This window comes from Tympanuchus pallidicinctus, unplaced genomic scaffold, assembly GCF_026119805.1.
Source record: "Tympanuchus pallidicinctus isolate F22 unplaced genomic scaffold, pur_lepc_1.0 scaffold22, whole genome shotgun sequence".
Classification (NCBI taxonomy): Eukaryota; Metazoa; Chordata; class Aves; order Galliformes; family Phasianidae; genus Tympanuchus; species Tympanuchus pallidicinctus.
The window spans coordinates 3,919,341-3,943,590 of record NW_026294739.1 but is presented as its reverse complement, the minus strand read 5'-3'; the positions used below and the strand labels follow the sequence as shown (position 1 = coordinate 3,943,590).

Below are 24,250 nucleotides of genomic sequence, written 5' to 3'. Positions count from 1 at the left end.
TGTTGCAGCTTCCCTTCATCACCCAGGCCCAGTTCAGCCTTCCAGACCCAGCTCTATTCCCCCAACTCAGTTCTATCCCATCATTGTGGCAGGGATGTTCCCCTGTGCCTGCCCATAGGGATAGCTCTGAACAGGATGGGGGTGACCGACGCACCACATGGAAAATTGACCTTTATTTAAAAAAAAAAAGCAAACAACCACAACAGTCAAACCCTTTCCAAAATGTTCTGTACTAAACCACAAGTGCTGACTTTTCATGTCCGTGCTGACCTGTACAAGAGGGATGGGCAGGGGCAGACAGGGAGGCCACCAGGACGTGGCAGCAATCTTGCTTGCTCCTATCCTGGCTGGAGGGCAACACCTGGCTGGAAAAGGCACAGTAGAGCAGGACCATTGCTTGCATCTGTGTATGTGGGTCCAGGCTGGAACACAGCCTCCATCTGCTTCCTGGGAGTGCAAAGCAATGGGTGAGTCTTGGATGACCCACCTGGAGGAGCTGGTCCCCAATGTATCCAGGGCTGCATCCAAAGATGGGACCAATGGGGATTGTCCTTCGCTGGGATCACAAAGATGCTCTCTCCCCAGGCTGGGTTGTCATGAGAGGAGTGAGGAGCTGCTATGTTGAAGTTGCTCCATTACAAAAGAGTGAGAAATCGACCAGACTCCCCAAAAGGCAAAGTGCTGGTGGTGGGGAATGAAGTGCAGTCAGTCTTTGTGCAGTTACACCAGGCCGGCCGCTTTCTCCTGCACGTTGTACTCCTTGCTCCTCTTCACCTTCCAGCCAATGAGGGCAAGGAGGATGGTGCCCACCACTTTGTACCCCACCTGCAGCCCCAGGTATCTGTGAAGAGAAGATGAGGGAGATGCTCTACCCGGAGGTGGCTCCAGAGGTCAGCTTTGGGGACTTGTCCCCATGGCAGCTCTGGGTGCCACAGCTGAGGCCAGGTACCTGTTGCGAAGGAAGTCGTTGTTGTAGTAGGCACAGAAGCGACGCTGTGAGCACTGTTTCTGCCAGTAGATGCAGGAGGAGTCGATGAGGGCACCAAACATGGCTGGAGCCGGCAGCCAGGCTTTGGAGAAGAGAGGGCTGGGTCAGGCTCTCTGCCCTTCCTGCCAGCTTCACCTGCTGCCTCCAAGGAGGTCACAGGCCTCCTGTGCCTCTAGCAAGCTTCAGAGTGCCCTGTCACCCCCCAGCCTCATCAGGAGGCAGTCACTCACCCAGCAACCTCATCAGCAAGAATTGGACGCCAATGGCAAATGACTTCTCATCCTGGTTCACCACCCTGCAAGGGAGAAGCCAGGTGAGGTCAGAGCTGATGGCAACAGTGCTCTTCCGGTTTCACTGTCAGGTTCATAGCCATGGACCTGGTTTCTCCCCCCTTCTTCCAGTTTGGAATGGAGAACAGTGGTTGAATGACCCCGTGGGGATTAGGAGGAGCCCAGAGAGCTGCCGGGATGAAAATTTGTGGGGATGCTACAGCAGAGGGTTTTGTTCTTAATTGAGGTTGTACTCCATTCTACCTGATATAAACTGTAAGGAAGAGCTGAAATAGGAATTGCTGAAATAGGAAACGTTCTACTGTTTAGGGAATTGCCGTATTTCATAGCCAGGGGTGTGGAGGAAGGGGTTGCTCTTCAGCAAGAGCACTCAAAGCATTAAAACAAGGGGGTTCCTGCTTATTGAGACCCTCCTGTTACTGATGAAAGAGAAACCTGCAAAACTTGATCAAATGGTGAACAACTGTTCTCAGATCCTTACGTAGCTGAAATTTGTCGCCCCACAAACTCCCCTGCCCACTGCTCACCGTAGCACCATCATGTAGAGGGGGTTGTGACACAAGCAGGCCACCAGGGCAGCGAAGGAGATGAGGAAGATGACAGGGAGGAGCATGTGGGAGCAGCTGAGTGGACAGGAGCCCGTCTTGGCAGAGGACAGCCCACTACCAGCAGAGATCTGGGAACAGTTCCTGTAGATCTGTTGGAAACATTTGAAAACAAACAAACAAACATGTAAAACTCCCCTAGTCATGCTGTGAGAGGGGTGGAACCCTGGCATAGGCTCCCAAGGGGGTGGTAGAGTCATTGTCCCTGGTGGTGTTCAAGAAAAGGGTAGACGCCACAGTGAGGGACGTGGTCTGGAACGGGCACAGGCATAGGTTGGGGTTTGACCTGATGATCTTAATGGTCTTTCCACCCTTAATGATTCTGTGGTTCTATGTCACCACGCCACTTGATAAAGGAGCGATGGAAGCATCAGCTCCAATGATATGGCTATGGCATCCTGTTGGGTGTCCTGACCTCCTGCAAGGGGACATGCCACCATTCCCTACCCAGGGCTTTCCAGTCAAGGTAGGGCCTGCCTACCCTTCAGGTAGATCCAAGCCTTCCTGCTCAAAAGCAATTTTCCTAGGAGATCTTACTAACTCTAGTTTCCTGAGCAGCCTAATATCTGCTCTCACATGACCAGGGTTGAGGTTTTGTAGCAGCTTTCTTCATTTTAAATTTGACTACCTCATGGTCACTATGGCCAAAATGACCACTAATCACCACCTCATGCCCAAGACCTTCTCTGTTCGGAAGTGACAGATCTAGAAGGGTTAACACCTTGTCCCACCCCTACCATGGGCTGGCTGCTCCCCACCAGCTCAGGTGCCCAGACCACATCCAGCCCAGTCTGAGCATCTCCAGAGATGGGGCACCCACACTTCTCTGGACGACAGTGCCAGGGCCTCACCCTTTCTGTGTAAAGAATTTCTCCCTCACATCCAACCTAAATTTCCCCTCTTTTAGTTTAAAGCCATTATCCCTTGTCCTAAGTCAACAAGAGCAGTTGATCAAGAGGTCTCTCTTAGTTCCTTAAAGAATAATTCAAATATCTAAACGGCTCTACTGCATCCAAATTCCTACAGCACTGCTAGTCTTCACTGTGACAACAAGCAAGGTGCACTCATAGCAAAACCTCAAACCTTCTGGAAATTCTTTGGTTCTTGGCATGGCCACAACAGCTCAGCTTGGTGGCCACATCCTGCTCCCACTACTCACCACCTGTGTGGGAGCTGAGGAGTCAGTGCTGCTGTTGGTGCAGCCAGCAAAGCAGGGTGAGATGTACTCCACGTTGTTTTCTCCACACACCGGGTGAAAGATGTGCTGGGAGCAGTGGCACCCACTCGGTGCCTTAACCTGTGGCTGGGAACTCTGTGTTCTGCCAAAGAGAAAATAAACAAAAAATTAAAAAAAAAAAAAATAGTAATAATAATAAGAAATAGGAAAAAAAGATGTCCCTCCCCAGTCCTCTTCCTAGCTAGCCAGTTTCCCTGTTCCTATGTGTGCTGGGATGCTGCCAGGAGCAGGCTGGCCTTGTGCCAGACCCCTATCCCCTGCAGGTACCTCTGCAGTGTACAGGGAACTTAGCAGCCTGTAATTATGTTATGTCTGCAAACAAGTGCTCACACACTTTTTTTTTTTTCCCCCAGCTGAAAACTAATCAGCAAACGCCTGGAGAAATGTTATCTGGGCTCCATCCAAAACCGCACAAACAGATGTGCGAGGAGCCCCAGCTGGAAACGCCATCCAGACAACAACTGGAGATGGGCTCGCTTCCAGACAAACCTGATGACAGTGTGTAAGGCAAGAGGATAAGCTGAATGATCTGTTCTGTCTTGCCTCACTACCCAAAGGAGCTCAGCTGCTGGAGCAGCACCCTCTGCCTGCTGCCCTGGGGGCCATCCTTGGGCTGGTGGGCTCTGCCCACCTGGTTCACAGCACCTGGAGCCCAAGGGGAATGGTGTTTTCATGTTTCTGAGGGCTACAGCTAGGAGTGGTCAGAGCAGCTTGAGTATTGGACTCTTGCAGGTGTTGCAGAAGGAGAAGCAGAGGGGAGAAGATGACAGAGCTGGGACTGTGGGAAATGGAGAACGCAATTGTTGTTGGGAGGCATGTCCCTCCTGAAGTCTTTGATGAGAAGGAAGGATCTGCTTGGATGTGACATCCAAAGGGTGGGTTAGGCATTGCTGTCATGTTCCTACTCCTCTCCAGCCAGCACAAGGCAGCTGCTGCAAATGGGAGCACTGACAACTCCACTGTGGCCTTTCCCAAGCAGTCCCATGCCTCTCAGATGGACTCATGTCTCAGCATGTAGACAGCATGTAGCTCTGTGAGCTCCAGAGCTGCTAGAGGTTGAAAGATCTACCAAGTTCCCCAGACCCTACAGCTCCATGTTGCCCATTTCATGTGCTACACTGAACTGCAGAAAAAGCTGAAGGTGAGCTAAGGACAGTGGCTGCAAACATGAAATCAATCTCTGCCTTCCTCCAGCCTCCTTTTTGTCATGCAAGTCCACCTACCAACCTCCCATTCCACCAGCAAACCCCATCAAGCCCAGTGAGTGCTAGCAGGGCTAATATTACCAGTAAGAGATGAGCACTGCGAAGCTAAGATGCCTTCCAAAGTATAGCAAGTGGCATCTGAGCTTGAGCTGAAGGCACAAAGTCTTGCTCTCAAGCAAAAAGCCAATGAGGATGCCAACAGGGATAACAATGCCTCAGCAGACTATTGCATGATCCTGAATTAATATTATGTGCCATACAGACAAAATACTAAAATGCTGTCCAGGCATGAGTTTGTTGTTTTGTCTTATTTTAACTGGGTACGAAGAGCCCTGTCCCTCACTGTACCATGAGAAGAGAGCTTTATTGGTGGCAAAGGGAAATGTGCACAAAAGTGCCTCGCAGATATGCTGGCAGTGCAAATGACCTGTGCATGATGCACTTCACAGAAAGCCTGTGGAGTGGGGTGGAGTCTAAATATCACTTCAAAAACTAAACAATAAAAATAAAAAAATGGGGTAGCAATTAATGGTTTCCACCCAGGCGAGCAGAAAGTCCAGCTGGAACAAGAGCAGCATGTTCCATGTGGACACGGGCACTAACACTACTATTTTCCCCCTAGAAATCCAGGGCTAGAGAGAAAAATATATTCTGAAAAATCAGGAATAAATGCCCTTCCAAGTTTTCTGTGCTATATAGTGCTTATCTCTCCTCCAGGAGTGACCCCATGGTTAATCAAGCCAAGAGCTGGAGAGGGGAGGAACACAAAGCTCGGAACAACCCAAGTGCTTGTGTTACCTGGAGGGGTAGATCCCATCGATGAGTCCCGTGGAGCAGCCCATGAAGAAAATGGGCAGGCAGATGAGGATGGAGAAAACCAGAACCACCACAGAGAACCGGGGGATGGCCCGAAGGGAGAAGGCGAAGCGTTTCATGATGATTCCTCCTAAGAGCATCCCAAGTGCTGCTGCTGGCAGGTTGACGGCTCCTGCAGAGGAACGAAGGCATCAGGCAGGCATCCTGCCTGCCAGGCACCTTGCTGCTGGCTGGAGGTCAGGGACCTCGTGGTGGCTGGGAGAATCCATGGACTGTTTACTCAAGATAGACCAAGACCCAAACAGTTGGCACCTATAGGAAATCTCAGCCTCAGGAGATTCACTTGGAGATGTAGAAGCAAGCTTTGGTGCATAATCATTTCTTTCAGCATCAGAGCTATGCGGACCTGCTTCACCCACGTGCATTTCCAACAAGAGCTGCTCTGGCCCCCGAGAGCAAGTGAACAGATGTGGTCATTCCCTGCTCACCGATGAGAAAGTTGGCATAAGAGGAGGTAGCACCGTACTGCTTCTCCAGGAACTTGTTGAGAAAGGTGGAGAGACCCGCAATGACAGAGGAGAAGCTGCACTGAGCAAGCACCAGGAGGATAAACAGGGGGTTGAGGAGCAGCTTGAGGAAGATCTTCGGGAATCCTGTGAGGAAACAGCAGGAAAAGCAAATTTTAGCTACAAGGTCCCGACATGGCTCCTGTGGCTGAGGAAGAGAGTGTGGTTTCCTGATGGGACATTGCGTTCCCCTGCCTGGCCAGGACATCCTGGTCTTGCAGCCCAGGCAGACTGACTCCAGGCCTCTCAGAGGCAGGTCTGTTTATTTGGCCTCTAATTAGCTTTCCTCTTCTAGCTGAGTGCCAGCATCCATCAAAGCTCAATGAGATAGAGAGGAGGGGGCTGATGGCCACAGGATGTGACTGCAGTGGATGGAGAGGGAGTGACTTCAACTGGAAACAAGTCATTATGAGCTTAAGAAAGGTCATCATGCAATCCCTCTCACCAGTGAAATCCCAACAGCTACCCATTAACAAGATGGTGAGCCGAGGTGCAGCAACCTCAAGGCAGCAGCTGGGGCACCAGCAGCCCCATGGCTCCTTATGGAGCCTCACGTCATGTAAAAACCTCAAAACTACCATCAGAAGTGATTCAAACGCCAATACTGATGACTACAAGCAGGAGGGAAGCAGCGTCCCTCCTTCAGCAGTCATAGAATCATTAAGGCTGAAAAAGACCACTGAAATAATCCAGTCCAACCATCCACCTACCGCCAATACTGCCCACTAAGTTCCTCAGTAACATATCTCCACGGTTCTCGAGCACCTCCAGAGAGAGTAACTCCATCATTTCCCTGGGCAGCCCATTCCAGCATCACCAGTATTTTGGAGAAGTTTTTCCTGGTATTGAACCAGAACTTCCCCCGGCACAACTTGAGGCCATTTTCTCTCATCCTATTAGTCCTTAGGGAAGGATGGTGCCTATGTGCTATGGCCTTGGAGGGGCCTGACTGGCATCTCCATCCAACACAGTTGAGGTCAACCTGTAAATGCTGATGTCGTAGTGTCCACCCAGCCCAGGCTAACATGGGATATAGGCCATGCCACCTCCCTGCACCCCCATTCACCCTCGCCTGTAAATGTCAGCTCTTTACTTTTGATGAATTCCAGCAGGGAGGTTTCTTCAAATTCCCTCTTCTCCATCTTCCTCAGCATGCCATCCTCTGAGCTTGGGTCCTGGAGAGGAAGAGAAGAGCATCCAGCCATGAGAGGAGCGCGGGTGCCTGGCTGGTGCAGCCCCAGGACTCAGCAAGGCCAGGGAGCAGCAGCGCCCATCACGGGCATCTTTGACTCTTGAGTAGAGCAGCAAGACTCAACTCAGAGAGATTATAAGAGTTTGGAAAGCTTTGAACTCTGACCAAAAGGAAGATATTTCTTCTTAAATTCTGGAGAAAAAAAAAAAAGGGGGAAATGGAAGTTGGAGACAGGCCAGCTCCGGTCTGGTGCATCCTTAAACTATAATCCTGAAATATTTGGGATTTGATTTTGACCTTTAAAGAATCAATGGTTAAACAAGACCAAAAGTCCCCCAAACACTATTTTTTTTGAAACGAAACCAATGAGGCTTGGCTTTGAAAATACCGAAGTGGAATGTTTTGATAGCTCTGTGTCTTTTCTTATTTGTTTTAATGGGAAACTTGCCTTGTTTCTTTCCTATTTTTTTCCAAACAAAAAGCCCATTTTTCAAACAGTGACTATAACCTCACAGAAGGCATTGTGGCAGGGTGTTGAGATACGGTCATTGCCATTGACAGGGAGTGGAACACTCTGGCAGGATGAAGTGTCCGAGGACAGACCCCTACCAAAGAGGAACTCTAAGAAGACCTGCAGCCACCATGCTGAGAGGTGGAGCCTCACCTTTCCCTTCAGCATGTACCGAGGGAAAAAGAAGTAAGGAATGGATGTGAGCACCAAGCACCCAGAGGAGATCAGCAGCCCCAGCCACCAGGCTCCAATCCATCGCTGGTCCTGCGAGGTCAGGGTCACTGTTGCTGCAAGACACAAAGACCCGTCGTCAGAGCTCTGCCTGTACAAGTCCAATGGTAAAAGGGGAAAACGTCCATGTCAATATGGACAAAGAGCACAGCCTATGGGTCTCTCTGCTGGTGTGGCAAATGAAGGGAGGCGAGAGCTCCTACCAGCTCATATCAAGATGAGCTCTGGCTTCTGGGAATCAGTGAGTCCCTCTGCTCATATATGTGGGTGTGGATGAGCTTTCCTCACTAGTCCCCACCCAAACTGCTCCGAGCCTCACCAGTACCCGTGGGACACATATAATCAACATCACAGCACACTGATGGCACGGGCCCAAGCACTGCAGCCAGAAGGTGACAACAGGGCCCCGGCTCCAACCTCCTCTACCCGGGCACACGGTTGGGTTGGGACCACGCTATCTTCCCTGGCTGCCCAGGTGAGATGGGGACTGAGAAAAGGCACAGCCATTTTCCTGGAAATGTCTGTTCTCCCACCGCTTCAGGCTCAGTTAAGTCACACAGCCTCAGTTAAGTCACACAGCCTCACATAGTGCTGGCAGAAGAACACTTCTAATGAGAATGGCTCCCAAGTGGACAAAACCCCGGGTGCTCACACCCTTGGTCCGGAAAAAGGAGGAGAGACAAGCACTGCTCCATCCCAACGTGGACATCCTCCGGCTGTTCACCAGAGGTCGAAGGCTTGCTTGGCTTGGCACAAGTAGTGCATCTCCCCATTGCAGGGACTTTTTGGGAGGGCTCAGGGTCAGCTTCCTGCCTAGGACACAGAAGTAGTGACCCCCACCCCACTGAACAATTGCCTCACTGCCCTGAAGGCACCAATCCACTGCGGATGTGGACGTCATCATGGAGCGACCGGGCAGGAGATGCTATATCTGTCTGCTGCCACAGGGTGCGAGCCAAGGCTTTTTGCTGTTTCCTGTCTTGGGTTCATTTATTATTCTTATCAGGCACGGGACAAATATGTCAGGCAGGCTCTGATCTCTCAAAGGAAACACAGGAAAAGCCACATTATTGATGAAGCCAGGGAGAATTCTTTAGTGATTAAATTACCAGGAATAATAAGCACATACTGTGGATAGAGGAAATAAGCCGTGCGGTGGTGCCAGCTTGGTTCCAAACCCTTCACCTGGTGAAGGGTGGCGGGCAGGAGGTTGAGTGGAATCACAGGATCACTGAGGTTGGAAAAAGACCTCTAAGGTCATCTAGTCCAGTGTTCACCTACCACCAGTATTGCTCACTAAACCACATTCCTCAGTGGTTCTTGAACACTTCCAAGGACAGTGACTCCACCTGGGCAGCCTGTTCTAGTGTCTGACCACTTTCTAGGAGAAGGTCTTTCTCACATCCAACCTGAATCAAAACTTCCCACGGACATGCAGGACGATGGCTGCCCCATGGCTGTCTTCTCCCTGCTGGATGCTTCAGGTGTTCCTGATCCTCTCAGGCACTGTGCAGTATTGCACTTCCTCAGCATGGGAGCAGCGGGCAGCAATGAACACCATACTGAGCAGGACACTGAGGTGTCCCTGCTGCAAGGCACTGCTTCCATGATGACCTCAGGTCCATCTGTAGCCTTCCTTGGGGGGAGATGACGTAGAAGTGACCCTGGAATGCTATCCCAGGTCCATTTATTTGGGTCACAAGAGCAAGGAGTGCATTCTACCTCCAGTCCTCTCAGAGCAATCCTCTGATTCACAGAGAACTTTTAGGAAGACCATCCTGACTTGGGAAATACTCACCCATGTCAACTCTGCCAATGTCCACGAAGAGCCGCAGCACCACAGAGCCCAGCAGGTACCCAAACGCGGGGCCAAACACTGCGATGGCAAAGAGGATGGCTGGAAAAAAGAGCAGAGCGTGAGTAGATCTCAGCCTCGTTCAGACATGGAGAAAGAATGATGCTACAACGTGCAAAGAAGAAAAATTGTGGGATCATAGAATGGCTTGGAAGAGACATTAAAGATCACTGAGCTCCATCCTTACTCGCCACCAGCTCAGGCTGCCTAGGGCCCCATCCATCCCGGCCTTGGGCACCTCCATGTTTGGGGCACCCACACTTCTTTGGGCAGCAGTGCCAGGGCCTCACCACTCTCTGAGTAAAAAATTTCTTCCTCACATCCAACCTAAATTTCCCCTCTTTTAGTTTAAAGCCATTCCCCCTTGTCTTTCCTGTTATCTTGTGGATTTGCTATACGGACAGTACTGGTGATTCTCTGTGACCAAGCAGGGAGCTGCAGGTTGAACTGCAGGAAGGTAATGATGTGGCCCTGGGGCTCCTGTGGTGATTAAGACTCTAACCCTCACACGGAAGGAAAAAAACAACCCAAAAAAGAAAGCTGTCGCCTCACTCTTTTAGAGACAAGCAAAAATTGTTTGTTCAAAACATCAGTGGAAGTGAAACACGATGACTCAGGGAGAGCAGAAAGGGCAGCAAATCACCCTTGGTTCTTCTGACCTATTCCTGCCCCAAAAGCAGATAGCTCAGACCAAACCCATGAGGTCAAAATGTTTCCTTTTGACTTCTTTGGAATGAGAGGATCAGACTTTCCTTCTTGGAAGAGGCTCCTTTTTCTCCTAAAACATAACAGGACTCAAGCACCAATGGCATTTACACTGTATTGAGGCAACCTAGATGCACAGGGACATTCCCATGGCCCTAAAATGACTACCTATGCAGTCAGGAACCAACCAGCCCTTTATAGAAGCTGCCAGATGAGTCTGAAGACACTGCCAAGCTCCTCAGGGCTTGTTCAATGCCTGTCCTTGGTAGCCCAAGCCCAAAGGCTTTCTCTTCTCCTTAAGTGCCTATCTTATTCTGGAACATCCGCTTTGATTTCCTAAATCACGCTGACGCCTTTGACTGCTTTGAAGACATTGTTTGTCACTCAGGGGGAATCAGATTTTTAAAATAACTTACAGTATCAGATTTTCAAATAACCAAACTTGAAGCACACCAGCCCCAGCTGGGCTTTGCCATTCACGTGGAAAAAGGGCAGTGTAGACCGATGCCAGCTCCCACCCCTTTGGGCTCAGAAGTCCTCCTGATCCTGGGAGCAAGCACCAGGCAGGGTCAGATGGCCAATTCCATGGCAAAATTGTCAGCTTTGCTGCAAAACCTGCATTAACCAGCTCCTATAGGCCATCATACCTCTGGCTGAAGCCCAGTGAACTGATGCTCTGTAGGAACAGGCAACAGCCTCAGGGAAGGCTCCCTTACTACTTCTGCCCATGGATGGTGAGATGTTTCTCCCAGACATTAACACAAGTGAGAAGCTCCATCTCAGCCATCTCATCCCCTTGCTCTGGTTCTTTATCTTCCTAACACTCACACCATAAACAAAACCTTACAGAGAACAGCTGGCTGACAAGGAATGGGGCACTGTCATGGGGATGACCTCACCTGAGTCCCTCTATATGCTCACCCTATGCTGCAGAGGCCAGGAGTCCCTCTCCAGCTCAGCTTGAATGCTGGAAGGAAAAAAAACTGACACAAAACAACACTCTTCCCACTCACCAACATACAGCGGAGAATTGTTTGCTTCTGCAAAGTCATCCACATAGGAGATCCCAAAGGGCTGAATGGGAACTGTCCCAATTCCAGCCAAGAGCTGAGCAATGACCATCATTGCCCATATGCTACTGGCCTCCTTCTGAGGGTCCTGGGTGGCATTTGGGCACACAAACTTGTTCTCCGCGTAGCAAAGCTCAGCCTGGATCTGGCTCTTGTTACCTGCAATAGAAAAGAAAGAGCGTTACAGAGCTAAGCACACTCCTGCCTCTTCCGGCTCCTGCATCAATTCTGGCGGGGAGTGTAGTGATAAATTGGCTCAGGCTGACCCTAATTCCCACCTCTCCTCTGCACAGCTGCATTAAATCTGCAAACATTAGGTGTCTTCCAAGCCCATTCCTAGGTGCATGCTGTTGGAGTTGGGATGGGTTGCTTGTTTTGTTTAGCACTCCTCATCACCTTTACCCCCCTGGGGTGCTGCACTTGGCTCAGGGTAGCAAAGAGTCCAGCTGTGGGTTTTATCATATTAAAGAAGAAGGAAGCAAAGTAATTTTTGCAACTGCTGAGGAGAAAGGTCAGCCCTGCAGCCCCATTCCACTGAGTCACATTCAGGCTGTCAGCGGAGAATAAAAACCTCTTTGCTGTGGCTGCAGCAGTGCTGGGCTCAGCCAAGTGACAGCAGCCCTTGGACAGACGGTGTCGGAGCTGGTGGGAAAGTGTAAATATTCAGCAATGGAAGGAAAAACCTGTTCGGCCTGCAAAATGACTGTGTTACTGAGCAAACAAACTAAGCTCTGGTCTTCTCCTGTTAGCTCTTCCTCTTCTGGCTTTTTTTGTTATTATTGATATTTGTGATTTTTTTCAACATTTTGATCTTCCTGACTCGTATAATAACTCATATAATATGCCTCTGAGCAAGCAGAAATGAGAGATCCAAATGCTTGCCCGGTGGTTAGGGGCTCTAACTGGCATATTGTGGCAGTACATACCTAATAGTCACAACAAAATTCTTGGTGCGAGCTCAATTGCAGCTGCATGGCCAGGAGGGTCTGTGCCACCAGACAGAAGGAGCCTCTTTGGCTAATAACGATTTTATGGCAGCAACAGTGAGAGCTACAGAAGTTAAACAAGGACAATCTAATGCAGGACTGGTTTTTCCATGCCAACAGTCTGTGCTCACTGGTGGGACCAGGAGCCCCGGTTGGGTGGCACCAGCCTTCCCACACCTGGCAGAGCAGAGCAGAGTTCAGGGGGGAGCAGGGGTGGGAGGAACTTGTGAGCAGATCTCTTCCCTGTGCTACGCTCCCTGCCCATGCTTGGAGTCCCATTGTGCTGAGCAGGCAGACCGTGAAAACCTCTTGCAGTGGCAAACTCACAGCCAAAGCGACCCAATGGCTCCCAGCAAAGCCATGGCTCCTGCCTGTGCCATCCCCTTGCTGATACAGCATGGGGAACGCAGCTTGGCTGAGTACTGCATTCTGAAACAGGAGCTGGCATCAACGCACACCATCTGGCTCCCAAAGCCTGCCCAGTTAAATCAGAAGCCATTAAGTCTCTTACTGGCTAAAGTAGGAACAGGGCATATACATCAGCCCTCCTTTCTGAAGCCTTCTCATCAGCCAGATGGACTGCTTTGCTCTCAGAGCACATGAGAGCCAGCACACACCCTGGCTACAAACATCTTGAGTTTGTCAAACACCAGCCATCCCTACAAGACTGATGGGGGCAGGACTGTTGCGGTGAGAGCACCTCTGTGAATTTGAATCATAGAATCACATAATCATTAAGGTTGGAAAAGACCCCTGAGACCTCCAAGTCCAACCCCACCATGCCCACTGACCACATCCCTCAGTGCCACATCTCCACAGCTCTGGAACACCTGCAGGTGTCTCCCTCACCTCCCTGGGCACTGTGTGACGATGTGTTTCCTCTCTTTCTGAGTTTTTTCTAATATCCAAAATTTCTAAATGCACCGCTGCCCTCCCTCCAAGAAAATCACACAACTGAAGGGGTTCATCCAAAGTTACAAGGATATAAGCATCGTCTCCAAAAACAAAACTGTGGCCCAAGCAAGATGTCCAGAAGAAGCAGAAGGGATACCCCATACTTTTATCACATTCAGAAGGGGTTGCAAACCTACACCAAAGTTGGGCTTCAAATAATAAATCTGTGCCTTAAGTCCCTCCAAGCACTCCAAATTCTATGTGGGGTGGATACAACCGCCCTCCCCTTCTTGGAGAAGCACAGTCACATCTTTGCTGATGGCCTTTCTTTGACTTTTGCAGGCAAGAACAGGTTGGAAGTGGTGTCACCACCCAGAACTGTACAATGGATTGCTACATCCTGTACTTGTGCTTTATGCTCATAGTTTTGCTCCTGTGAGGTGACTGGGCTTCAACCAATTATGTGTGCTCCTTCAGATGTCCTACAACACCATAAGGTATTTTGGGAAGACACAAGGAGGAGGAGACCAGGACATCTGAGTGTCCATAGAGGATGAATTGAGGTTGTTCATCCCCACACCAAGACAACTGGTGGAGCTGTGCTGGTGGAGCACAGCACTGATGTGCCCACAGAGGATGAATTCAAGATGCAACTATCTGTAGAGCCAAGAGTGATGTTAGCCCTTAGCCCTTGGTTTGCTCTTCTCCTGTGCATGGCTACTACCCACATGGTCACAACAGAACCAAGGGAAGATCTCCAGCTCTGTTTTCTCCTAATATCCCCTCCTCAGGAAGGGTGAGGGCACTTACCAACACTAAGTGTGGTGTATTCGTAGGGCTCTGAGAGGAAGTGGGGCAGGGTCACCAGGAAGGCTCCCAGTGCCAGCAGCAGCCCCCCAGCTCCAATCACCCGCGGGCGGTGCACTCGGCTACCAAAATAGCTGACAAAGATGATGAGGACCACATTGCCAATCTGGAAAGAGCAAAGTGAAACAGAGAGGACATTAGGAGATGTAACAGAGAAGTCAAGCCCCCCGTGATCATGTCCAAATGAGTAGAGAGCTTGTTCGGTCACTCATGGTTCCTAAGAGCTGGAACAAAACAACCCTCAGCTTCACCCTACAGATTTGTAGCAATGACTGCTTCCTTCTTATCAAAAGCCAGCAGGCCTCAGCTCCCTGTGTGCATCCCTTGTCATCACTGCCTGCTTCACAACCTGCCTGGGATCTGGCTGGGCTCTGCTCACCACCCACATGTTCCCCACTTCCTGAGACGTGGCAAAAACCTGATGATTCCCTCAAATCCAGCAAGAAACTTAGTTCATCACCTGCATTCCCATAATTCTAAGCAAACACAAGATAAGGTACAAAGTACAGCTCATTGCAAATGTTTGTGACACTAGATGTTTGCAGCCACAGACATAATCAACAGTCTCATCTTCCTTGATCAGCTGAAAGATGTGTAAATATTCACCCTATTTGGTATACAAACTGTAACTACAGGATGAGCACACAAAAATTACCACTAATGGCTTTTTCTCAGCTTGGGACAAGCTATACGTTTTAACCCTAGCATGTATATGAGTATATGTATGCATATACTCTTTTTATACATGTTTACATGGGCTCCCTTCTTTGTCTCTTTGTGGTTTTTGTTCTTGGTATTGCTGCAGACTAGGCAAGCAAAGATTTCAATCCAAGGGATGCTGGATTTTGCTTTGGTATTACATCTCCAAGCATAAAGTCACATGAGTTTAAACAATTTGGATAAGGAGCGCAAGGGTTACTGATGTATTGCTGCTGTGAGCAGGAGAATACTTTGTAAGGCACTGTTATGTCAGCTTCAGATGACACGCTACAGCTCTCTACAATGAATCTCTTCTTTTTTGTGGTTTTGGCCTAGTTCCAATCAGTGGGAAGTCCTCCACTGAATTTTTCTTTTTAACCTTGGATGCATGCATTGGTTGGGATAAGATTTGGGCACCTGCATCTCCAAGGTCCCAGGAGGATTCTCAGTGCCCAGAGCCCATTGGTCAAAGATCCCATGCAAGAAGAGCAGCCATAGGCAAGTTGGGCATCCAACAAGCACTTTTTTGGCTGTGCCATCAAAAGAAAGTCTCTCTCAGCAGGGCTTTTCCTACCTAGCCCTGAAGAGCTAGCAGAAAGGATGCAATTTGTGACAACACAATCCAGAGAATTTATTCCAGAGGAGTAAGTGAGTAATGGCATATACCTCAAAGGGTGGCATATCTGCCCATACTTCCAGAACTGCCTAATGATCTTGTCATTGAGTGGCCACTCATGAAGTATCAGGTTTAAATCAAGGCTGTTTCCACCCTGAAGCTTCTTAAGAAGCTGATCTGCACTTTGGACACAGTTTAGATTGAGGTCAGCACAGTAACTTGGTGTCAGTGACTGACAGCGCTTTGCCATAGGGCCATCAAGAGCTGGGAGAGATGGGGGAAGGGCTGGGTACTGGTGACACCAGGAGAACAACCCTGAGACCCTATTCTGGGAAGCTCCCCTTGTTCTGAATACCCCTTGGGGCCACACACAAACACCTCACCCAATTACCTCATGTAAGCTGGAGATGAAACCCGATGAGAGACTGGAGAGCCCAAAGCGCTTCTCGATGGTGGTGAGGCTGCTCTTGAAGTTGGCGCTGTAGAGGAGCTGGGACAGCTGGAGGAGGCCATGGCACAGCACAAAAACCTGTGGGCAAAAAAGTGTCAACCCAATCAGTACCACCAGCTGCCCTGCCAACAGGTAGCTGTTGGGCACTGTGTGAGGGGCTTGGGATATGTATGCACAGGGACAGAGGTGGGCAACTGGTCGACATGGCTGCACTGTTGGCATGCAGCAATGGTGCCATGGTGCCATACTGCAGCCAAAAAGGAGCTGCTCTGCTTTCCATTCCCCGAGACCCACTCCTTCCCAGTGGTCCCTTGAGTTCCCTTGGCTGTAAGGCAAATTGGCCGGGGTGCTGGAGGAAAGCATTTTTAAAGGCCTTAAACACCCCAGAGGGAAAGAACAAAACATGCCCAATGCTTTCTTGCTGCTGGAGGACCTCCGTGGTATTCTAAAAACAGCATCTTTCCCCACGCCAGTCTCGGAGCCAGGCCAGCAACCCAACCAAATGGACACGGAGCATCCCTGGAGTGGAGGAGGGAATATAGGAGCTGATGGGTCAGGGCAGGAGCATGGTGGGAAGAGACAGGGTGGCCGGCGAGAGGGAAGCATTCCTGGCTGGGGATGCGGAGGCAGCTCACCAGTGTCTTTTGATCTATATTTAGTCAGAACAGTTTTCCTTTATTTTCCTTGGAATGGAATGTGTCCTGTCTGGTGCCAGAAGTATTTTAAAATCATTTTTTTAAAAAAAGGGAAAAGGTCTTTTTATTTAAATTCACAGGAAATCAAATATTTGCTGAACACCGGAAGCGTGTCCCATGGAGATAACGGCAGGAAGGCCAGGATGATGGATGGGGGGATCAAAGGTACTGAAGTGCTGACAAATTCCTTATGTTCTGGACAGGGGAACAGCAACGCTCCTCAAGGCTATTTATTTGAAATGGCATTGGCACCCAGCAGCCTGGTCTCCTGGCATGAAGAAAGAATGAAATTGACCATGTCTTGTCCTTAAGGACAAAGAGGTGGCTTCTTGGGATGCTTCTTCCACAAGGGAAATGGAACCAGGCAGATGGCAGAGCTTGACATCCAAAAGAGTAACAAACAGAAAAGGAGACGAGAGCAGACATAATAACCTAGAGACAGCAGGGAAATAGAAGATGGATAGAGGAAGAGGAATGAGGGGTCACAGTGATGACCACGAGCTCCCCATTGGCAGAGTGTGAGCAGACACACAGAAGCACCATGTGCAGATACACAGACACACCATGTGCATAGTTGGCACTGTGTCAGCTGAGCAGGAGAGGGCAAGGTCCCAGGCTGGGACATTACCAACGCAAAATGCCTCCGTAATAATGTGGGATGTGACTTGGGAAACGGGGCAGATGACAAAATGGAAAAGGAACAGCTAAACCAGACATCCATCCACTCCTGCACCCAAAAACACCTCCGAGCACATGTCCTTCTGCTGATGGCTGGACCTACCCCTTCACTTTCCCGAGTCTTGGCCTGGGCTTGTGCGTAATTAATGAACCCAAGCAAGTTGGCCTGATGCAGAGTTGACTCTGAGGATGAGAAATGAAGAGGGGATCTTGCTGCCAGAGAACATTAATTTCTGTTCCCGCAGCTCTGGCCAGACCTTACTGAAGTCATTCGAATAAGGAAGCGTTAGGGAACCGGAGGAGAGCCGGGATCGCCTGAGATGTGGAGCAGCTCTCCCAGCACAGGCATGAGTGCGGTGCTCAGGAGGGAGGAGGGTGGATCATGGTGGCTGGGTTCAGCTCAGCGGTGTCAGTCTGCTCTGAGGATGAGAAGTGCAGGGGTTGGCAGAGGAGAGGTCAGAGGGAGGGGGTGAGCCCATCCTTTGGGTGGGCATTTGGGGAACGGAGCAGGTTGTGGCTCCTGGGGCTGGATGTGTGCCCTTGGAGCTGCCAGTCTTGGGGCAGCACTGCCCCACACCACCTCCTGCATCTGCCAACCCTACTCACGTATCTCCTGGCGCTCTCTCTCCTTTATTGCTTACATAAGATAGCACACTGTCACCACTGTCGTTGGTCTTAGCTGACAGCTAACTAAAAGTATGCTGAGACTGGACTTTAAAACAGGCTGTAATGAAAAACGAGCTGTTTCATAAGAGGCTTTTTGGGTTGGCATCATAAATGCAGCCAATAAAATGCTTGGGAAGTTGGGTGAAATGAGAAAAGAACATGAACCTGCCACGCATGTGCTGACATGGGTCAGAGTCAAAGCAAGGCAAGAAGATTCAGATCTCTTGTTATTTCAAAGAATGAAGTGTTTCTATGGATGGGAGCCCAGCACATTTCTGTGGTGAACAGGGCTCAGGAAGATGGTGGCTTAATGAATTTTGAGCTTATGGTTGGATACAATGACCTTAAGGGTTTTTTTTCATAGAATCATAGAATCATTTACGTAGGAAAAGACCCATAAGACCCGCAGACCCAACTGCAGCCCACCCCACCAGCCACTGCCCACATCCCTCAGTGCCACATCTCCACAGCTCTGAACACCTCCAGGGATGGTGACTCCACCACCTCCCTGGGCAGCCCATTCTACTGCATCACCACTCTTTCCAAGAAGAATTTTTTCCTAATATCCAGCCTGACATGATCCTTTCATTCTAAGGTGCTGCCAAGTGCAGCACGACCAGTGCCCCTTACCCTCTATGGCCTGGAGCAGTGAGCAGTGAGCTAAGGATCCATTATCTGCTTCCACAACTTCATGCCCTGATAACACCACTCCTTTCCAAACTTATTGCTCACCTTCTTCCTCAGTGTCTTCACTCTGGCAGCTCTGCCTGGAGGGAGTGTGCTGGAGAAGCAAACGAGTGCCAAAGGAAGGGCTTTCCCTTCCAGATGATGGAATAATTTGGGGGGGAAAAAAAACACAACAAACAGCATTGTTCTGAAATCCATTGCTCTCACTACATAGACTGAGCTACTTTGTACTGCTCTTAAGATGCCTAGAACTGATTGGAGCCCGACACAAATGGACATCAGTGGTCTCCCTCGGAGGCCCCCAGAAGCAGCAGCTCCACGTTCCAGTCTGTGCAACCTCCTTGCCCCGGCTCTACTGCTCACATATCAGTGCTAATGTGGGAGCAGCCCGGTTGCTAACGACTCGGATGGAAAGAGCCAGAGCCTAATTTATTAGATGGACACGACAGCTGCTTGGGGAGCCGTAAAAAGAAGCGGAGATCCTTGCAGAGCCCATCAAACTGCTCTCCACTGATTAATGACACCGAGGTGTGACGCGGCCAAGAGCGGGGAGACGCACAGTGAATCTGGCTGGAGTAAATATTTGGAAAGGACGAGGAGTAAGGACGCTCTGTGAGCTCTTTCTGTCCACACAGTGCTATTTGGAGGTGTATTTTGTGTTTCTGAGGGCCAAATCCAAACCTTCTGACTTCATTGGAAAGGGTCATCCATTGCTGGAGACCAACAGGCTCTGGCTGAGTCTTGGGAATGTTGGGTCGTGAATTTGCCCTCATTGTACTGAGATTCACCCCCTTCTCCCATTGGAGGGTTGGAGCAGCTCTAAATTTATCACCCAAAGCAGGAGACCCCAACCTGCCCATTTCACCTGGATATACACGGGCACACAGGGGGGAGATAGCCCTCTACATGCATGCCTACTGCATCTCTGTAGAAATAAAAAGGAGCAGAAAAACCCCACAGTTTCTATCGAGGGAACCAAATAGCCTGCCACACACCACGTTCCTCAGTACAACACCCCAGAGCCAGGAGTGTGGTCCAATGGTAAAGCTGGCTCCTAAATCTTATTTCTCTTGCAAAAAAATAAACAAATAAGCAAATAAAACAGCCGGGGATTGTCTAGAGCATGCGGCTTCCCTAGTGATTAGTTGCAATAACATCTACTGCCAAGTAATCCAAGCTTTACAACCACCAATTGTCAAGTGCAAAGACAATATTTGCTCTTCTCTCAGCTCAGGCACACGTGGGATTTGGCGGATCCTGAGCTCTGTGCAAGCCCTGCCTTGCTCAACTGCACAGGGAGAGGCTCCGGGGGAAGGCATGTGGCTGCCATGCTGTGCAGGTGCACTGCAGAATGAAGAAGGAGTTTTGGTGGGGGTCAGACCTCAGCGTAGAAGGTAAGGTCTTCACTCCTGGGAAGCACTTCTGCTTGCAATATCTGGTGCATGCTGCAAGCAGCCATCCCACTCCTGCAGGCAGACCAGCTGCATGGCTGGGTCTTCGCTTTCACTTTCTCTGTGCGCTGCCTGAGGCTCTGACCGCGATCTCCCGGAGGCAGCTTCAGATTCATTCTGTCTTCCCAACCCCACAGACATGTGCAAACACTCCTCCCACACACCCACAGCTCCCTATCAGCGACACTCCTCTCCTATTTTTCTTCTGATAATCTTATCTCCGCTGACCACTCCTTGACTGTGTTTGGGCACAGAACCACCTCACCCCTCATAAAATTGACTCGCTTCGTGTCTCCTAGACCTTGATCCCACTAAGCTTTCCAACCTGTTCTATCCTCTGGCTCTTCCCCATCTTGCTGCTGATGTTCTTCCAGGCACTTTTTCCAAGTTAGAATGCAATCCCGTGAAACCCAGGTAAAACACAGCCTTGGATGCACAAAGCCTGGAACCACAAGTGTTGAGGACCCCACTTGCTCCTGGTGCTTCTCACTACTTGCCCTTCATCCTGCTGCTTCTTTACCACATATCTCTCCAAGGCACCATCCCTCCTTGCACAGCACCCGGTACTGGAAACACCCCCTGATTTTCTTGATTGGTCTGGTGGCTCTGACACATCATGAATGCTCAATGCTTTGCTCGCATGCTTGACAGCATCAAGCCATGCTGTCTTCAGGATAAATGCCACTGATTCGATGCATCTTCTATTCTGGACAACATTTCAACAGAGACTCCTAATCTCTTCCAACAGGATGCAGGAGCACAACAACTCCTACATCTCCTGTCTTCTGAAATGCACTCTCCTCAACAAATTCCTTCAGTTCCTTTGAAGAACAGAACAACACTTGCCCTGGCATTGTTGGGACCTCAGACCCCAACGCAAGGCTTCATTCCTCTCCTGCAGAAGACCCCCTGACAGTTTAGAGAGGGGAGATCTACCTACTCTCAGCTTCTTTCAACTGACACTGGTGACAGTAACCCTCTGTTGTCCTTCTGGCTCCTCTCCCACTCAACACAGGGTCAATACCTCGTGCCGCTTGCTCCCCAGTGCCTCCCAGCTGAAATCAGCACAGCTCAGCTAAAGAACAGGATATTTAGAGAGCCCTCCTCCTTGGCATGTTCCTGGGGACCCAGGACAAACAATTAGCTACCAATTAGATTAGTGCACAAAAGACAATTAAGACAATTAAGGCAAAAAGAGGCTGAACCATTTGTAGTTGGAAAGAGGCACTGCAAATAGATAACGACTCAAAAAGAATCCTAATTTTGGGCAAAGTGGTTGGCATGATGTTGGAAGGCATTTTGCACCCTGTTATCTTTCTTTGAGGCAATGAGAAGCCAAATTCTAAAGGGCTTCAAGCACCCCCATGTTCCACACAGAGAAACAGGGGCAGAGATCAGGTTGCTCCAGAGAGGGGATACAAGGCAGACACCCCATGGGCTGCACCAAGTGGTGCTGCTCAGTATCGCAGCAGGGAGCCCCAGAGCTATTGCAGTCTGGTCATTGATTCCTATGCACAACACACAGTAACTTTCACAGAGCCAACCAGGAACTGCCCCCAGCCGTGTCCCCGTGGGGCACAGCACTCACCTGGGATTGCATGCCAGCACCTCAGCCACAGAGCATCTCCTCCTGCATCCCAGCAGGGCTGCCACAGAGCTGCCACCCCATCCTGCCTTTCAAATCCCTGCAGCCTGCTCAAACCCACTGCTTTCCACCAGAAGCATTCCCTCTGCATTGACCACAGTGCTGGGAAGTAGCAGGGGGGACCTCGCTGGGACATTCCATCCTTCTGCCCTCCTACATAACCCAGACACAAACTTTCCCCAACACACTGCCTGCAGCACACCAAGATATTTGTGCAGATAGGATGTTTGCTGCACACCTTGTCCTTCATCTCAAAACAGCTTCCCAGATCTAGAAGTTCCATCCTGATGCTTTTGTTTTCTGCCCCTTTTTGGGGAACTGAGAGCACTGTCAGCCTCCACTTTCTTTACTGCCTTGAAGCAGGGTTTGTTTTTTTAAGGCACGCATATTTTTAAAACAAACCTTGCAGTGCAGGAAGAGCGAGCAGCTCAGGAAAGACATCACCTGTCACTTTATACACATCTGATCTTAAAACCAGGAGCTTTTCCCCAACGCATGGCTCCATCCAGACAGTGCACATCACCCCTCTGATGTGCAATGACAAACCCCTGCATGCTAATGGTATGGGAGTGCTTTGCAGCTTTACCCACTGGAGCAGCCTGAAGGACACTGGGACACTTTCTGTCCCCTGTCCCATCACACATCAGCAGTTCCACACTATGTTCTGTTATATGGGTCTTTCCAGCCAGCAAGGGCAATTGTGTCACCTGCTCAGACAGCAGCAGCAGGGACTTCGGGATGCAGGACTGGGAGGACCAGCTCCCTGTGTGCTGCTGGCGCGCTTGCCTGTGACCCCAAAACATCAGCACTTGACAGCAAACCAAACTCCTCCCCACTCCAGCCCTCATTCTCCGGTTTACTAAAGCTGCTCTAATCCAAAAAGCACTGCAGACGTGTGCTCAGTGATGCTGCTAGGGAAGCACACCCAGGGATGTGTCCCCCACCAGGACCCCAACATTGCACCCCGCTGCCTCAAGCGCTGCGAAACAACATGAGAGAACCCCACAGCCATCTCCACCGCTCCCAAAGCTGCCCCGCTCCCCGCCAAGAATGGACGCAGTCCTGGGGCAGCACTTTGCTTTCGCACCAGGATGTGGTTAATCATTCCCCAGCAGCAGCACGCCGTGTACAGGACGCAGCACATCATGCTGCTTTCACCGAGCCCCGGTGCTCTGCAACCTCATCTGGGGCCGGGGTGCAGGATTTGCTCTCTGCCCCTTTTTTATCAGCCTTGGTCTCAGCACTGGTACCGCATCTGTGCCAGCCTCCTCCTCGCGCATCGCCGCTCCTTACCTTGATGTTGCAGAAGATACCACGGGAGCAGGTGCTGGAGCTTTTGGGGGCATCCACTGGGGACTTGGCAGCTTCGGGATGGACCCCCATGGTGCACCCCAACAGATACGCTCGTGAGGGCTCCGGCCCGTCCTGCTCCGAAAACGGTGAGCCGATGAGTGAGCCAGGCAGCGTGAGCACAAAGTTTTTATAAGTCCACACTCGGGAGCGATGATGAAACCCTTTCTCCTCCCTCTTTTCCTTTGGGTGTAGAGGGAACTTTAAAGCTGCAGGAAGCCAGCGCGGGCGCGCGGTGAGCCGGTGGGAGCCCATCGGGTCTGGGTGTTTTGGGGATGGGGACTGCAGGAGAGATCCCTCCCTCCGGCAAGGAGTCACAGAGTGAAAATTAACCCAACCTCCTCCCGCCCTTCTTGCGTGGAAGAATGGCGTTTGTGTGATTCCTGGGAGCTGTTTTAAGGAATAGATCTCCAGGGCTTTGTTTATGCAGAGCACTGATTTATTGTTGCAAAGGAGAAAAAGTGTCAGAGGGAGAAGGGCTGGGGGAGGGGGGAGAAGTTGGCTTCAGGCGCTTCATCAGAATTATTTTCCCTATGTAAAGTGAGGAGAGAGTGAGCCAGATAGGTTGTCCAGAGCCTGGAGACCCCAAATCCCAGATCGTGGAACAGTGTTGGAGGGCCAACACTGGTGGGTCCTGAGGAGGGGGAGCCCCTGCCCAAGCATGTGGCAATGGTAGAGCAGTGTCAGGGTGGGTGTGACCTCTCTCCACTGGTACAAGTTCCCCAAACAGGGGGGTTCCTGGCAAAGGAGGGCAGAGGAGGTTGGAGGAGACCCAGAAGCACCCAGTGCCACCCTCAGGTGCCCGCTGGCCACGAGAGGGGGCCTGACACCATGGGAGAGGGACCTGCGGGCTGCCCTCAGCTGCAGAGCTGTGGGGAAATCAGCACTGATATGGGATAACTCTTTGGGGTGCTGCCTTCCCCATGCCCTGCGAGCACTATATGCAGGGACACGTGGGTACTCCCAGTCTGCAGTACAGCAATCATCTTGCTTCCCCACCTCCCTTTCTCCCCAACTGCCACCATTCCCAGATTTACTGGCTCTGAACTCAGCCCCTTCATCCACCTCTCCTCCCCCCCCTCCTCCTTAATAGATGCGATGGCTATGAAGTTTCAGCATCACAGCAAAGAAAGAAAGCCCAGCTCTGTGACACTCACAGCCCTCCACTCCCCACCTCATCACCCCATGTGCTGCCAAAGCCATTTTCCAAGGGACACCTGGCCTACTGGCAAGCAGCTCCAGCACTTCAGTTTGTCCTGCACAGATGCGTGATGCTCACTTTGCTATAACAACC

At 50.5% G+C, this 24,250-nt stretch overlaps 1 protein-coding gene and 1 long non-coding RNA gene across 2 annotated transcripts in view; one reads left to right on the top strand and one right to left on the bottom strand.

Moving 5' to 3' along the window:
* Positions 1-158: 158 nt before the first annotated feature.
* SLCO2A1 (solute carrier organic anion transporter family member 2A1) lies at positions 159-23,226 on the bottom strand. Its single transcript, XM_052685974.1, has 14 exons — positions 22,900-23,226; positions 15,725-15,862; positions 13,962-14,124; positions 11,215-11,430; positions 9,440-9,538; positions 7,564-7,697; positions 6,801-6,882; positions 5,630-5,794; positions 5,124-5,313; positions 3,043-3,202; positions 1,806-1,975; positions 1,219-1,283; positions 950-1,070; positions 159-841 (listed from the first exon to the last, which is right to left on the bottom strand). The coding sequence occupies exons 1-14, from the start codon at positions 23,209-23,211 to the stop codon at positions 721-723; spliced, it is 2,136 nt and encodes a 711-aa protein (XP_052541934.1). The 5' UTR covers positions 23,212-23,226; the 3' UTR covers positions 159-720.
* LOC128082144 (uncharacterized) overlaps positions 19,795-24,250 on the top strand; it is a 24,088-nt gene continuing 19,632 nt past the window's right edge. The window contains exon 1 of the long non-coding RNA XR_008207563.1: positions 19,795-19,904. This is a non-coding gene — a long non-coding RNA (uncharacterized LOC128082144). The remainder of the gene's footprint in view (positions 19,905-24,250) is intronic.